Source organism: Mytilus trossulus, chromosome 10, assembly GCF_036588685.1.
Source record: "Mytilus trossulus isolate FHL-02 chromosome 10, PNRI_Mtr1.1.1.hap1, whole genome shotgun sequence".
NCBI lineage: Eukaryota > Metazoa > Mollusca > Bivalvia > Mytilida > Mytilidae > Mytilus > Mytilus trossulus.
This window is the reverse complement of record NC_086382.1, coordinates 61,325,848-61,343,608: the sequence shown is the minus strand read 5'-3', so window position 1 is coordinate 61,343,608 and position 17,761 is coordinate 61,325,848. Positions and strand designations below refer to the sequence as shown.

Here is a 17,761-nt window from a genome sequence, read left to right as displayed (position 1 = left end):
AAAAAAAAAACTGCAATCCTCTATCAGCAGACTTCTCTGAATAATGAAAAGAGTTGCTTCTTTATTTACAAATATTAACAAAAATCAAATCTATATTTTATTGATATTTATTCACTGTTTACTAGCATCAGCTTCATTCATGTCTTTAATGAGTGTATTAAGAGCAGATAACCTAGCATCTCTCCATTGGTATCGTTCAGGAAGTTTATTAAGTGGTGTTTTCTTCACCATTTCCTCTTGTATCTTACTGAGAACAGGAACATCGTTAAAAGGCTCTGGTGGTTCAAACGTCTTCTGAACTTCAAGTATTGGCTTAGCATACCTTTGACTATAAACATCAAAGCCTGAAATATACATACATGTAAGCAGGAAGATTACAAAAATCAACATATACCTCTTGAACAACTCAAAACAAAGCACTTATGTTGCTTCCATTGTCAAACACTTGTTGGTTAAAGAAGAATTGGGTTAACAGAAGCAGTTATATGATATATTAACAATATATATAGGTATCAATTTAATGCTGTTTATTGAAGATAAAATTGCTTTTGCTTATTTATGGTGTAAGAATACAGTTATGAGTTATTTATTCTTGTAGGTAAAACTTAATTAAATCAGGAACATAAATAAGGAATATATGGTGTGAGTGCCAATGAGACAACTCTCCATCCAAATAACAATTTAAAAAAGTTGACCATTATATGTCAATGTACAGCCTTCAACACGGAGCCTTGGCTCACACCGAACAACAAGCTATGAAGGGCCCTAAAATTACTAGTGTAAAACCATTTAAACAGTAAAATCAACGGTCTAATCTTTATAAAACAAGAGGCTCTCAAGAGCCTGAATAGCTCACCTTAATTTTTTTGGTTAAATCTCTCATCAATGATTATTTTGGCTTTTCAATTTATTTAAATGTTCTTTGAATCGTCCTATTTTCTTCAAAAGCAAAAAAAATAAATCATTTTCTCCTATGTTCTATATTAGCCATAGGAGCTATGTTTCTTGACATACAAGGAAATAAAATATAAAATTTATACTAGATACTCTGAAACTCACTTAACCTAAATTTGGCTGAAATTGATACAGCAGTTTCAAAGGAGAAGATTTTTTTTAAATAAGTCAACATGATAACAAATTGTGAAAAAAGTCTTTAAAGGGCAATAACTCCTCAAGGGGTCAATTGACAATTTTGGTCAAATTGATTTATTTGTAGATCTTACTTTGCTTAACATTTTTGCTATTAACAGTTTATCTGTATCTATAATAATATTCAAAATAATAACCAAAAACTGCAAAATTTCTTTAAAATCATCAATTCAGGGGCATTATACCTGAAAAGCCAGTTACCCAATTCAGCTGAAAATTTCAGGACCGGTAGACCTTGACCTAATAAATACTTTTAACTTCTAGTCTTATTTGCTCTAAATGCTGGAGTTTTTGAGATATAAGCCAAAAACTGCATTTTACCCTGTGTTCTATTTTTAGCCATGACGGCCATGTTTTTTGATGAAATAAAAAATAAAACACAATCTTTATTTTATACACCCTACTGATCATTCAGTTGAAGTTTGGTTGAATTTGGTGGAGTAGTTTTAGAGGAGAAGATTTTTTAAAGTTAGCAAATATGATGAACAAATTGTGAAAAAATGTCATTAAAGGACAATAACCCCTTAAGGGGTCAATTGACAATTTTGGTCATATTAACTTATTTGTAGATCTTACTTTGCTGATCATTTTTGCTGTTCACAGTTCATCTTTATCTTTAAAAATATTCAAGATAATGACCAAAAACAGCAAAATTTCCTCAAAATTACCAATTAAGTGGCAGCAACCCAACAATGGGTTGTTTGATTCATCTGAAAATTTCAGGACTAGATATTGACCTAATGAACATTTTTACCCTCTGTCGGATTTGCTCTAAATGCTTTCGTTTTTGAGATATAAGCCAAAAACTGCATTTGATCATTATGTTCTATTTTAAGTAACGACGGCCATGTTTTTTGACGGATCAAAAATCGAAGCACACACTTTGTGCAGGATAATCTAAGAAATAATCATGCTAAGTTTCATTCAAATCCACATAGTAGTTTCAGAGGAGAAGATGTTTGAAAAATTGTTAACGACGATAGACGACGACGACGACGGACGCCAAGTGATGAGAAAAGCTCACATGGCCTTTTAGGCCAAGTGAGCTAAAAAATGAGAAATGAGAAACATGTATAAATTACATAAACAAACGACAACTACTGCACATCATATTCTTGACTTATGACAGGTGCAAACATTTGCAGATATACTGTTTCCAGATTAATAGTAATGTTAAAGCCTCAAACAAGAAACCTCATTAGTGTGATCCTTGATAAAAGAGAGAAAAATAAGTATTAGCTGCCTCTCCATTGAGCATGCAGTACATCGAAGATTGACACAATACCTGGTTGGTTAAGATAAAAGTAACTTTAGGGTGACATTTTTTTTAGATCTGTAACCCTGCAATCTCGTATACTGATTACAACAACTCAGTGAACCATCTTAGACATCGTTTGAATTCTTTTACAATTAGTGATTTCAGGGCCTTTTATAGCTATAACTATGCGTTATTGGCTTTGCTCATTGTTGAAGGTCATACAGTTATCAATAGCTGTTAATTTCTGTGCCATGTGGTATCTTTTGGAGAGTTGTCTCATTACTATACCACTTCTTTTTTTTTTTTATATAAATGACATGTTCATATTTGGTTTAAATCCAGGATGTCAATCTAATATTTGCTGCTGGACATATTGGCACTCCTAAAACGTTTTGCATGTAATATTCAATAATTATTGAATTTGATGTAAATGGCTTGAAAATTTTAGAAATAAAACATTTGGTTAAAAGGGTTTTCTGGAATTAACTTATTCATATTAGGGAAACTAATATACCATCAATCATCGACTCATAATTCTACAACTTAAAACATCTGGATTGTCGTAGTTCTTATGTTATCTTGGTGCTGACATGAATTGTCATTGATATGGTTATATTTATAAATTTACTGTTTTACTGTTAACAAATTTTTGATATTTTTTTTAAATACTAAGGCTTTTCTACCTTGGGCATAGATTACCTTAGCTGTATTTGGCAAAACTTTTAGGAATTTTGGTCCTCAATGCTTTTCAACTTCGTCATTTATCTTTTTTTTTTTTTTTTTTTTTTTTTTGATTCGAGCGTAACTGATGAGTCTTTTGTAGACGAAACGCGCATCTGGGGTATATACTAAATTTAGTCCTGGTATCTATGATGAGTTTATCTTGGTATATTATTAACATACCATCAGCATTTAAGTAAGCAGTTTCTAACACTCCAAGAAAGGCATATCGTCTTCCCAACCCTTCTGTCATTACTAGGTCTATGTCTGTTGCTGTCATAACTCCTTTCTGATCATACAAAGTAAACAAAAACTTATCACAATTACTGGATAAAGCATGGCATTGGAACTAATATATGTGGTGGTGGATCCGAGGGAGGGGGGGTGAACCCCCATTTTTTTAGCTGATCAATGCATTTGAATGGGGACATATAGCTGGAACCCCCCCCCCCTTTTATCCTGGGTTGGGAATCCCCTCTTTTTGACATGGCTGGATATGTGTTGAAAAGATGCAATGGTGAAAAAAATCTGATCAGATGCAAATAATGCTGGTATTTGAAAAAAATTACAACAAAATTCTTTGCAGAATTTATCATTCAAGACGTTAGAAATTATTCCCCGAGCAGAACTGATTATTATACCATTCTTTTTGTACTATGTAATACGTATTAGTATTTTCAGTTGTATATAACAGGTTTAAATTTAAAAAAAAAAGAACTGTAAAGTTCTGTGGCAAAGAGAATTTTCTTGTCCTCTCATCCCAAAGAATGTGTACTTCTAACCACATGCCTGTAATTCAGTGCTGGTCCAAACTTTAATAAAAAATATATGTATATTCTCAACAGATTTGTATCAATGATTTGCATAATAGTATTCACGAACCGACAATTTCAATAGTCGGCTTCATTTCATTAAAAAAATAAACAATGTTATCTGCCCATTTAGTTTCAATCAAATTCGCACAAGGACATTTACCAAATACATACCCTAAACAAATCAAAGCATTCTTTGAATATTGCATTTTGTAATCTGTTCAAAACTAGTCCATCCTTTTGCTTTTTGACTGTGATTGGAGTTTGACCTATTTTGTCCATTAAATCCTTAGTTTTGGTTAAGACATCGTCATCAGCCCATGGCGAGGGGAGGAGTTCTACCAGTGGCACATAATAGGGCGGATTTGTCTAGAAAATAATTAGATACAGGTTTATTTTAACTGTATATAGGTCAATAACTGTTTTCATAGATTGTGAATATATATTTTACCAGCTACTATTTGAATACATGCACCATTTACTTTTTCTATTTGCTTAAACCACCTTAACTCCTTATTGTATATATGTTTACTGAAGAAATTCTCAAAACAGTTGAAGAATTTGGTAAAACATTAAGTCTATTCGATCCTTTTCGAAGATGTTTTTTTTTCGCTGAAAATTTTACCAATTTAAGATATAATTGGGAGACTGACCGGGTGAGCAACAATAAATCTATTTCTATGTTTAAGTTGGTCAGCAATGCGGGCAGGTAAAATACAGCTAGTAGAACTTGCAAGAATGGCATCCTCGCCCATCAAAGTATCTATCTTACTGTGGACTTGTCGCTTTAACTCTACGTCCTCGAATACACATTCCTATAATTGAAAGCATGAGTAAAAAGTCTTATAACAGTATAAGATCACATTTCTGGAATTATTGATAGAGTTTTAAAAATTAAACATATGTCACTCGACTATAATGTGATGTCATAGATTTGTAATAAAACAATGCAATATTTTTGCACTCGAATTATCAATTAAAACTCAACTGAGGACAAGTATAACTTTCAGTAGACAGAACTATGTCCGCCATAGTAGGTATTGGTGAATGTTTTTCTTTAGTCGAAATAAATGGCTTTTTAGTTCGTTTGAATTTTGCATGTTTTTTTTTTCTCTCTAAGAAATATCTACTCTGATATTGCTACAAATTATTTGAAATATTAGATACAATTTTGATGACACATATTATTGCAATACAATTTAGCACAATATGGCTCTATTGGAAATTAACCGTATAATGTACACATTTATAAAAAAAAATAACACAATTTTAATACTAATCGGTTCATACCTGTATATAAAAGGCATTGTTAACACATGACTTAAGGTCTGTTGTTCCTTCGATCAAGGCTGTTTGTTCCTCAACTGATAAAGTTCCTCTAAGCTGAGCTGCAGATTTTAGGCTTTCAAGCTCTGATTTTATTGCAGCTAAACCTTCCTCTAGTTGTTTTGGGACCGTGTCATAAATAGAAACTTTATAACCACTCCCAGCAAATATCATAGCCCAGCTCCGACCTATCATTCCACTTAAAAAAATAAAAATGTACTGTCTTGCTAGTTTATCATTAGTACGGATCACCTCACCTATCCTCTTCATGCCGGTCGGCATTTAAGGCCCATTAGTACGGATACTGAAGATAAATTACAAATAGGAATTGGGGAATGTGACAAAGAGACACCAAAGTGCAGTAAAAAGAATGAAAGCCAGCAATGGGTCTGCAACACAGCGAGAAGTTCATGTACCCGGAAGCAAGCAGGTTACAGATATTATTCGAAAGGAAATAAGGGTGGACACTGGCATTAAAACAGTTTTATCCAATCCTTATAATATAATTTAATCATTTATAGAATCCCTAGGTTTTTACATCTCCCTTACACAAACAACCGACATAATAAAAATCTATAGAAACAAATCTTCAAAATGAAAAAAAAAAACAACACTAAAATTAATAGTCAGTATTATTTTAAATCCAAAAACGATATAAAAAAATAAAAAATTACAGTCTTAACAGTATCTAAACTCAATTTGTCTTTTAAATTTCTCGTACATCTGCTCTGCTATGTGTAATCCATGTAATAACAATCATATAGGTGATTAATTATGGTTTTTTTTCATAACGCCCAATGGCCAATATTAGAGGTATATTGAATATTAGATCAATGAAAAAAAATGGACAGTTTATTATTGATACGATATTTGTTAAAACATAAGTTTGAAAATGACATAATTATTAATGGAAGTTGTTCGCTCATTTAACTTAAACAATCGGTTAACACATAAACTTCATCATGTTTTTCAAAACCTTCCATTTAGAAAAACAATGTTTTATCATTGATTGATCAATAGTAAACGAATCGGCTGATTCATTGTGTTCAATAGTATCTGTACTTGATAGAACTTTACCACGTTTACTTATGTAAGACTTATGTAGGTCAAAATGCCATGCCATACACTGATGATTCCTTATAAGTGTGTAGTATTCTATGATAATAGTAATTAATAATAAGCGTCCTTAAAAAATTCTGCAAATGTTACTTAAGGAACACTACCAATTGTTCTTATAATTATGTACACAAAAATATTGATAATTAAAAGTACATATGCATATATTTTGGTTCTTATAAGCAAATAATATTATATACTAGTATACATATCGTTCTGATAAGAAACAACACACTAAATGTTTTTTTTTACTTCCCATTTGACATTTGAGTTTCAAGTTGCTTGTTTGAATCACATGCTCACATGCAAATTGAGATAAGACTTAAAGATATCTTGATAATTTTTATCTGACAAAAAATAAGTAGATGAATCCATAAAGGTAGTATGTAATCTATGATAAAATATAGCGGCCATCTTCGATAGCCAATACATTTATCAGGGATTTCCACCATATATACTGAGGTTAAGCTTTTTAAGAGTGTGGTAAAGGGTTATTTTCGTGCAACGTGATTTGCCATTTTTATTTCACGTGCACCCGTGAAAAAGGCTCGTTATTCATCGTGTTTTCTGAATTCGGTAAAAAGATCAACGTACAAGACACTTTTAATTGTTCGTTCATCGAGAAATGGCAATGAGTCCACTTTACGCCCATCTTTTAAGAGCTAGGTTTCGAGAAATCCTGTGTTTCGTTACAGTGGCTAAATTTGGAATATTTCAAAAGAACATCTAATAGTGATATTTTTCGATTTAAATCAAGTGTCTATAAATTCCTTTTACTTTTTTTTTGTTTAAAGGAGATCAGGAGACGCACACATCCTGTATCAGGATTGAATGGACTTAATACAACTTTGTACTTGTTTGGCTTTATACATATTTTGATATGAGCGTCACTGATGAGTCTTATGTAGACGAAACTAGCGTCTTGGGTACTAGATTATAATCCTGGTACCTTTGATAACTATTCACACCACTGGGTCAATGCCACTGCGGGTCGACGTTTCGTCCCCGAGGGTAACACCAGCCCAGTAGTCAACACTACGGTTTTGACATAAATATCAATAATGTGTCATTTTTATAAATTTCCTGTTTACAAAATTTTGAAATTTTCGAAAAACTAAGGATTTTCTAATCCCATACCTAAGCCGTATTTGGCAAAACTTTTTGGAATTTTGGATCCTCAATGCTCTTCAACTTTGTACTTATTTGTCTTTATAAATATTCACACCACTGGGTCAATGCCACTGCGGGTCGACGTTTCGTCCCCGAGGGTAACACCAGCCCAGTAGTCAACACTACGGTTTTGACATAAATATCAATAATGTGTCATTTTTATAAATTTCCTGTTTACAAAATTTTGAAATTTTCGAAAAACTAAGGATTTTCTTATCCCATACCTAAGCCGTATTTGGCAAAACTTTTTGGAATTTTGGATCCTCAATGCTCTTCAACTTTGTACTTATTTGTCTTTATAAATATTTTGATATGAGCGTCACTGATGAGTCTTTTGCAGACGAAACGCAAATCTGGCGTACTAAATTAGTATTTTCGTACCTCGTACATATAGGAAGTAGTTTTAATACATGTTCAAATACTTTTGACAAAGTACGAAAGATATGAATGCGTCTTAAAATGTCCTGTACCAAGTCAGGAATATGGCAGTTGTTATCTAATAGTTCGTTTCTATGTATGTTGCATTGTCGTTTAGTTTATTTTGTTGCACGTCGGTGTTTCCCTTGGTTTTGGTTTGTGACACGGGTTTGTTATCTCTCAATCAATTAATGAATTTTAAACAACAGCATACTACTGCATGTTGCCTTTAATAACCACCCTATCACAGCCCTTGTTTCAATATGCCAGATTATCAACACAATCTTTATAGATGGATGTGTGTGCGAAATCATCTCACACTTTATGCAAATGTATGTTATTGTCTTAAAATGATTTTTACTATAAATGACACAACACAATAAAGCAATCTGATAGCCCTTTATATTGTATAATCTTGAAATCTTTGCTGATTTGGTAAATTTAACACTTAGCTTATATCAAAGAAAGTGTGTAAGGCAAAACATCTAACAATATTTCACATTTCCCAAAACAAATTAGCATTATGAAAAGAGCTGTAAAAACCATGCCAGTCAACTCTGACGTTGAGATTTCAAACCCCTTACGCGGGTACACTCGAATCCAATCTTATTTGACCTGGATTGTCAGTTTCCCTATCGAAGGTTGGTGGTTTTCACTGGTATATCCGGCTCGCTCCGCCAAAAAAACCCGACTGCCACGAAATAGCCCAACAATTGCGCTTAAAAGTGGCGTTAAAACACCAACACTCGAGTAAAAAAACGATGCTGTTAGTACTGAGCAGCGGTCCACTGTCAGACCTAGATGTACACAAACAAACAAAATAAAACTGTAAAAGAAAGGCTAAGACAACACAATTCAAGATCATTATTAGGTATAAGTTAAAGTATATTTCTTTGATCTATGAAATATGTATGTATGAATAAGTAAATTAATATAAAACTTACCATCCTATTATAGCCACCTTGTTCATTCTAAACAATATGCCTGCTTATCGAAAACAACCTTAATAGGTAGGATGTCAGGAAAGTCACACAATTTATGCAAATCTGAACATTATTCACACTGTATAAAGATAACGACACACTCTTAAACAGATCACATACTATATTACATGTGATTTTCAAGCAGACTTTATATAGAAATTTCAAGACTGAATAAATTAAAGTAAGTGCCGTATTCGTTTCATTAATTGTTTGTTGTTATATCATTTAGTTTTACTTAAATTAGTACATACAGTATATCATTATTTCTAGTTTGACATCTTGTTGATTCTTCATCAAGAATTGCATAACTGTCGTGAGATTATAACTCATAAATAAATAAATAAAATTGAGAATGGAAAGGGGGAATGTGTCAAAGAGATACAATAACCCGGTCAAAGAGCAGAAAACAGCCCGATGCTACCAATCGGTCTTCAACACAGCGACAAAATCCCACACACCGGAAGGCGTGCATAGATTACTTTCTCGATATGATTTTCTTTGATTTGTAGACGTACGTTTATACTGTTAAAACTATTTCGGTTTGAAATGCAGACATTCATTGAATTCCTCTTTGGGTGTAGAGAATAGGTTCTCAATTCAAGCAAAAACATTTATTACATCTAATTGGTAGTATTAATTCTGATTACCCTATATAATAACAAAAGGAAAAGAATTCTCTACAGTAGAACCGTTTTACTAAGAAGCCGTTTTCAAAATATCAACTGAATCTACTACATCGGGTACTATTTTTATGTTCCAGACTTATAATCCAGAACGTAATTTTTCATAAATAAGTTCAATTTCAGCTAGGGTATAGCTAAAACATCATATGTCACGCTAAATTTATAAACAGATATATCATGTTATGGAGGAGTATTAGCCAAAAAAATAACAACTAAGGGACCACATGCACTTTTTCTCAGAAAAAAAAACCTTTAGTAAAAAAAAGTGCCTGTGCAAGGGACTGGGAAATTTTCCGAGTCGGTAGGAGAGGGAAATTTGGTACCGAAACCTAGCACTATATTAAGTATTTAAAATCCATTTTATGCACATTCCTTGATTGGAACATACTCTTCTTTTCTTTATCCTTTTGACAATAAATATTGACTAGGTCATATATAATAGACATTTTTTTGTAGTTATATCATGGAAAGAGTTGCAATAGTGGGAAGGTAAGATCAGATTTTTTTCTTCTTAAAATCATCATAGGAAAGAGAGAAGTTTAACTTCGTTTTTCGTTAACTGTTTTGTAACATATTAGGCCGCTAGTTTTATCAATTGAATTGTTTCATACTTTTCATGTACGGTATGGGTTTTCTTATAATATTATTCAATACCGTACGGCTGCCTATACCAACTAAGATAAAGATTCACTTTATTTAAACTTTGGTGGATAGTTGTCGCAATGTCAATTACACCACAACTCCTTATTTTAATGTATCTCCGTAATAGGTAACACAACTGATATATGATTTATGAACTTTATTTTGAAGTGGCCTGATTGGTCGGAGTTGGGCCATGCTGTTTGCTGCAGCGGGATACAAAGTTAGAATATACGACATTGAACCAAAACAGATAACCGACGCACTCTCCAATATTAGTTCACAACTAGAACATTTGGAAGAAATTGGTTTAATGAGAGGACACTTGACTAAAGAACAACAGTTCCGGGCTATAGAAGGAACAAATGATTTGAAATATTGTATAGAAGGAGCAATGTATATACAGGTAAGGAAAAAATGTAAAGAAGTCAAATACAACAGGTAACTGGTATATCGTTTTTTTTAATTCCTTTTCATTATTATGTGTAAAGTATCCCATACAATTGTAATCGCTTTTCTACACAGATATTTTACAAACATTGATTTATTGTGGAATATATATCCAATCCACCTCTATTTTCTTAATTAAATGACGAAAACGTTCGGGTAACCGATAGTCGCTCGTTGTTAGAAGATCTCAGACTTGCTAACAGTGAATTGAGTTTGTTTTTACATCAAACAATTGATCACAATAATGAAAGTATTATTCAAAGCATGGATATTATCCATTTCTACTATTTTTAGGAAAATGTTCCAGAAATTTTAGAGTTGAAGAGAAGTGTTCATCAGAAGATCGATGCTATTATGGAGCCTACGGCAATACTAACCTCATCAGCCAGTACCATTGTACCTTCAGATCTTTGTAGTCACCTGAAAAACAGAAACAGGTTTATCGTGGCTCATCCTGTAAGTTTCCCTAAGTTTCCATTTTAAACTTTGGAAGGAGTGCAAAAATCATCATACTAGGCTGCAGAAAAGTGCTTCGGAGGCATGCCATTTATAACGTGTTGTTTTTATTTTTTTGTTTTTTAGTATGCCAGAAGCTCTATTTTTATTAACTAAGAATTATTAGTGGCACGCACATCATGTCAGTTAGGACGCAAAATCACTTAAGGAAACGTCGAGCATTAATACCAAACTGCTAAGCAGGTACTGGTCCGTTATGTGGTACTATTTAGTGATTAAATAGTTTAACGGTTGAAAGACAAGGTGAAAGAGATATGAACATACTTTAAATAAAGATCCGACATTTTCGTAGTTTCATTTTTTTTAAATCTTTAACATACTTTTCTGAAAATATTTTGTGGTATGCTTTTTATACCATTACTAATTGATTTCACCTATCATGGAAATAAGGTATGAGTTGTTCTAAAAGAATAATAGCTTAATTACTTTCTTTATAGAGCTTGACGTAAATAAAGCCAACAGTAATATACCGCTGTATGTTAAAACCGAAGGAAACTCATCAACTATGAGAGGAAAAAAACGAAAACACAGAAACACCGAAGTGAAAAAAAAACAAAACCAAACGACAATGCAACACACACATAAACGAAATATAAGATAACAACTACCATTTACCTGACTTTGTACAGACATTCTTAGAAAAAATTGTGAGCTGAACCTGGTTTTATGGCTAGCGGAACCTCACACTTTTATGGCAATGTTAAGTCTGTTGTAAGTTCATTGGCATTTTGTTTATGCAAATATTTTGAAATGTCACCTTAAATTTCTGTTCTCTGCTGATATACGACAAAAGGTCCATTTGAGATTAAAGATTGTACTACAATGAAATTGTTTTTTGATTTTTATTTAATTGCTGTCAAATGTAAAATATTTTTATATTAATGTTTATAACATACAGAAATGCACATATTTTGTAGACAAATCCTCCATTTTATGCTCCATTGGTAGAACTTGGACCTTCTCCATGGGCAGATCCAGACTTGTTGCCACAGACAACAGCTTTAATGAAAAAGATTGGACAAAGTCCTGTTACTGTTAAAAAGGAAATATTAGGATATGTTCTCAATCGGATTCAGTATGCTTTATTACGGGAATGCTTTAGTCTTATAAGAGTAAGTTCCCTATAACTTTTATATATTGTATATGTATTTATATGATTTTTTTCCCTCATATATATCTTCCACTTCCTGTGCATCAAGATATAGTTTAGTTCCTGAACACTTATACCACTCAGATATATCTTCCACTTCATGTGCATCAAGATATAGTTTAGTTCCTGAACACTTATACCACTCGGATATATCTCCCACTTCCTGTGCATCAAGATATAGTGTAGTTCCTGAACACTTATACCACTCAGATATATCTTCCACTTCATGTGCATCAAGATATAGTGTAGTTCCTGAACACTTATATCACTCAGATATATCTTCCGCTTTCTGTGCATCAAGATATAGTTTAGTTCCTGAACACTTATACCACTCAGATATATCTCCCACTTTCTGTGCATCAAGATATAGTGTAGTTCCTGAACACTTATACCACTCATATATATCTTCCACTTCCTGTGCATCAAGATATAGTTTAGTTCCTGAACACTTATACCACTCAGATATATCTCCCACTTCCTGTGCATCAAGATATAGTTTAGTTCCTGAACACTTATACCACTCAGATGTATCTTCCACTTCATGTGCATCAAGATATAGTTTAGTTCCTGAACACTTATACCACTCAGATATATCTTCCACTTCATGTGCATCAAGATATAGTTTAGTTCCTGAACACTTATACCACTCAGATATATCTCCCACTTCCTGTGCATCAAGATATAGTTTAGTTCCTGAACACTTATACCACTCAGATGTATCTTCCACTTCATGTGCATCAAGATATAGTTTAGTTCCTGAACACTTATACCACTCAGATATATCTTCCACTTCATGTGCATCAAGATATAGTGTAGTTCCTGAACACTTATATCACTCAGATATATCTTCCGCTTTCTGTGCATCAAGATATAGTTTAGTTCCTGAACACTTATACCACTCAGATATATCTCCCACTTTCTGTGCATCAAGATATAGTGTAGTTCCTGAACACTTATACCACTCATATATATCTTCCACTTCCTGTGCATCAAGATATAGTTTAGTTCCTGAACACTTATACCACTCAGATATATCTCCCACTTCCTGTGCATCAAGATATAGTTTAGTTCCTGAACACTTATACCACTCAGATGTATCTTCCACTTCATGTGCATCAAGATATAGTTTAGTTCCTGAACACTTATACCACTCAGATATATCTCCCACTTCCTGTGCATCAAGATATAATGTAGTTCCTGAACACTTATACCACTCAGATATATCTTCCACTTCATGTGCATCAAGATATAGTGTAGTTCCTGAACACTAATACCACTCAGATATATCTTCCACTTCCTGTGCATCAAGATATAGTTTAGTTCCTGAACACTTATACCACTCAGATATATCTCCCACTTTCTGTGCATCAAGATATAGTGTAGTTCCTGAACACTTATACCACTCATATATATCTTCCACTTCCTGTGCATCAAGATATAGTGTAGTTCCCGAACACTTATATCACTCAGATATATCTTCCGCTTCCTGTGCATCAAGATATAGTTTAGTTCCTGAACACTTATACCACTCAGATATATCTCCCACTTTCTGTGCATCAAGATATAGTGTAGTTCCTGAACACTTATACCACTCAGATATATCTTCCACTTCCTGTGCATCAAGATATAGTGTAGTTCCTGAACACTTATACCACTCAGATATATCTTCCACTTCCTGTGCATCAAGATATAGTGTAGTTCCTGAACACTTATGCCACTCAGATATATCTTCCACTTCCTGTGCATCAAGATATAGTTTAGTTCCTGAACACTTATACCACTCAGATATATCTTCTACTTCCTGTGCATCAAGATATAGTTTAGTTCCTGAACACTTATACCACTCAGATATATCTCCCACTTCCTGTGCATCAAGATATAGTTTAGTTCCTGAACACTTATACCACTCAGATATATCTTCCACTTCCCGTGCATCAACATATAGTTTAGTTCCTGAACACTTATACCACTCAGATATATCCCCCACTTCCTGTGCATCAAGATATAGTTTAGTTCCTGAACACTTATACCACTCAGATATATCTCCCACTTCCTGTGCATCAAGATATAGTTTAGTTCCTGAACACCTATACCACTCAGATATATCTCCCACTTCCTGTGCATCAAGATATAGTTTAGTTCCTGAACACTTATACCACTCAGATATATCTCCCACGTCCTGTGCATCAAGATATAGTTAAGTTCCTGAACACTTGTACCACTCAGATATATCTTCCGTTTCCTGTGCATCAAGATATAGTTTGGTTCCTAAACACTTATACCACTCAGATATATCTTTCACTTCCTGTGCATCAAGATGCTGGTGATTGAACAGTTTTCTGCAGTACTACACACACATTACATTAATTTGCATTTTAATTGTTTGTCCTTTTAGGAAGATGTTGTAAGTGTCCAGGATTTAGACAAGGTGATGTCTGATGGACTAGGCCGTAGGTATGCCTTTATTGGACCATTCGAGACTGCCTACTTAAATGCTGGCCCAAATGGTAATTTTGATTTTAGAAACGATCAATGTATATAACTTTTGTTCTTTTTTTATCAAATATCTTTCGCCTTTCGTTCTAGAAAAGGTTATGAGAAAAAGCATTTTCTTTTCGTATTTTAAAAACGTATTTCCTTGATCTGTCTGTCGTTCAAAATTTTCAGTTTTCTATACTGGTTTTTGTAGTTTATAGCATAAAATGATAAATAGGTGTGGTTTCCATTACATAACATTGTAAGGTCGCTTTTAATAAATGATCAGGTGATCTTTGCTTTGTTTTAGTCAATGTTGGCACAAACATAAACATTTTCAATTGACCATTGTTTCATTAAAAAAAAGGTCGATTTTGCATTCCTTTTTTACTTTAAAAGGAACGAATCGTGTAAGTATGTCAGCGGCTTGTTATCACTTTATTCTTCATTTCCATCTCCACTCTGATTATATGGAATCTGTGTACACATAAATTGATGCACAAAAATTAAATAACAAAAATACCGAACTCCCGAGAAAAATTCATATATTTAGTCCCTTATGAAATGTAGAAAAACTCAAACTCATCAAACGAATAAATAACAACTGTCATACTCCAAGATAATTGTTCTTAGTTGCATAGAAAAATGAAATGTTATATAATTTTGTTTTGTTAAACCTTTCAATTTAGTTTGTAAAAGGTAACAGATGCACGACATTTTCCATCGTTTAAAAAAAGAAAAAAACAATCCAAACAGAATTCTATATAAATTAAGTCATTTTAGGTATGCTTGATTGGGGTCGGAAATACGGTGCAGATATATTAAGAGTTTGCCAGTCTTTTGGAGGCCCAGAACCATTTGAAGGCCCAACAGTCGATAAAATGCAAAGTGAAATGGTGGAATATTTACCTTTGGATAAACTGGACGAGAGAAGAAAATGGCGGGATGCAAGACTGTCCGCACTTGCAAAGCTTAAAGCTTCTTTTGATTCCGGAGAAGACAAAGATAATTGAATAAAATGAAATGAATGATAATAAACCAAAATAAATACATTGTGCATGTACTAGTGCGCAGTATTTAATCCCTTATTTGTTGTTTGTTATGAACTCATCATCTACAAAAGACGCATCAGTGACGGTCGAATAAAAAAATGTTAAACGGCCAAATCAAGAACGACGTGAAGAGCAATGGGGCAAAAAAAACCTCGAAGATTTGCCAAAATACAGCAAAGGTATTCCTGAGGAAGAAAAGAAAAGCCTTATTTTCTTTCTCGCGTCGCATATGAGTATATGTTGTGTTCAAATTGTTATTTTGTACAAATAAAGTATTCTATATAGATTTTTATAAACCTGCTACCTCTTCTGGTGTACTTGAGCCCATGATGGTTTACGTTTGGGTTCGTGTTGCTCAGTCTGTAATTTTTGCACAACTTTTTGGAATTTTGGATCACCAATGCTCATCAATTTTGTACTTGCTTAGCTTTATGAATATTTTGATATGAGCGTCACTGATAAGTCTTATGTACTACACGTCTGAAGTATAATCCTGGTACTTTTGATAACTACTTTTATGTAATATTTTGTGAACTGTCCTTTTTTCTTTCTTTTTTTTCCATGAGGTTGTCAGTTTATCTTAAACTTATGAGTTTAAAGTCATATGAAACGAGTGATTGGTGATAAATAATGTTTATCGAACTCTTGAACCAATGCATGTATATATCATAAACTTAGTCCTCTGTGCACGAATTTTATCATTTTTTACGCAAATATCTCGTTTAATCGTCAATTTTTCTCTCTCTGTCTGTTATGATTTAACAAATATTGCTGCTCATTAAATGCCGTGTTTTGAAGCCGAAAGTTTACCGATTGTCACCTTATAGTAAACAAATAACAAAAAGCATGGTATTGATCACGTGTTTAACATGTACAATCAGATAACTGTTTATTTTAATGAAAGATCCATGCGTATTGATCACCGGATTTTTACGAGGAAGGTAATGCTCAGGTAACTAAGCATACGGAAATTTATGTCGGCGAATTGCTTCCTGCTTCCTGGAAAGAAGCAATTAGAAATAATTAAACTTTTTCTTAATGTGGACAAATTAAAGAATTGTCTTCAAAAAATGTATATGTACATAAAAGAGGGACGAAAGATACCAAAGGGACAGTCAAACTTATAAATCTAAAATAAACTGACAACGCTATGGCTAAAAATGAAAAAGACAAACAGACAAACAATAATACAAATGAAACAACATCGAAAACTAAAGAATAAACAACACGAACCCCACCAAAAACTAGGGGTAATCTCAGGTGCTCCGAAAGGGTAAGCAGATCCTGCTCCACATGTGGCACCCGTCGTGTTGCTTTTTTGATAACAAATCCGGTAAATAGTCTAATTAGGTAGGTCACATTCATGAAAGGGAAGGGGATTGTTGTAATGACGTAATAAACATATCCGATATCATTTGTGAAAGGGTTATTCCATAACGGTCAATGTTGCCAATCAAGAAATCAAGCATCTTGATAATATCAGTTTCAGAGATTTTTTTCTTTGAATCAGAGTGATCCTTTACAAAGCAGGATTTATCCCTCCCTTAGACAAGATACTTGTATCTTCGTTGACCATTCTTTTTGATGAAGCAAAGCAATACCAACTCTTTCAATTTGTCGTTTAAGTTATTACTGTTACAAGATGAAAGAGATGAAAGCCCGTCTTTGATTGCTGATAAAATAGATGTTAATAATTTAGAAAGAGGTTTCGTGGAGCACTTGGAAAACCCAGCAATATACCGTTGTTTGTAAGGGCGTTTATGTAGTTTAGGTATCCAATACAGTGATGGAAGATCCAGTTCTTCATCTTTGGTTGAAATTCCAAAGGAACATAGAACAGACCTA

The 17,761-nt window shown here is 33.3% G+C and overlaps 2 protein-coding genes across 2 annotated transcripts; one reads left to right on the top strand and one right to left on the bottom strand.

The window, feature by feature from the left end:
- Positions 1–84: 84 nt before the first annotated feature.
- On the bottom strand, positions 85–9,057 carry LOC134688319 (lambda-crystallin-like). Its single transcript, XM_063548905.1, has 6 exons — positions 8,913–9,057; positions 5,230–5,464; positions 4,593–4,754; positions 4,114–4,308; positions 3,311–3,416; positions 85–344 (listed from the first exon to the last, which is right to left on the bottom strand). Exons 1-6 carry the CDS (start codon positions 8,936–8,938, stop codon positions 112–114), a joined length of 957 nt encoding a protein of 318 aa, XP_063404975.1. The 5' UTR covers positions 8,939–9,057; the 3' UTR covers positions 85–111.
- On the top strand, positions 9,024–15,952 carry LOC134688318 (lambda-crystallin-like). Its single transcript, XM_063548904.1, has 7 exons — positions 9,024–9,132; positions 10,091–10,123; positions 10,445–10,679; positions 11,018–11,179; positions 12,157–12,351; positions 14,785–14,896; positions 15,648–15,952. The coding sequence occupies exons 2-7, from the start codon at positions 10,098–10,100 to the stop codon at positions 15,875–15,877; spliced, it is 960 nt and encodes a 319-aa protein (XP_063404974.1). The 5' UTR covers positions 9,024–9,132; positions 10,091–10,097; the 3' UTR covers positions 15,878–15,952.
- Positions 15,953–17,761: the final 1,809 nt, after the last annotated feature.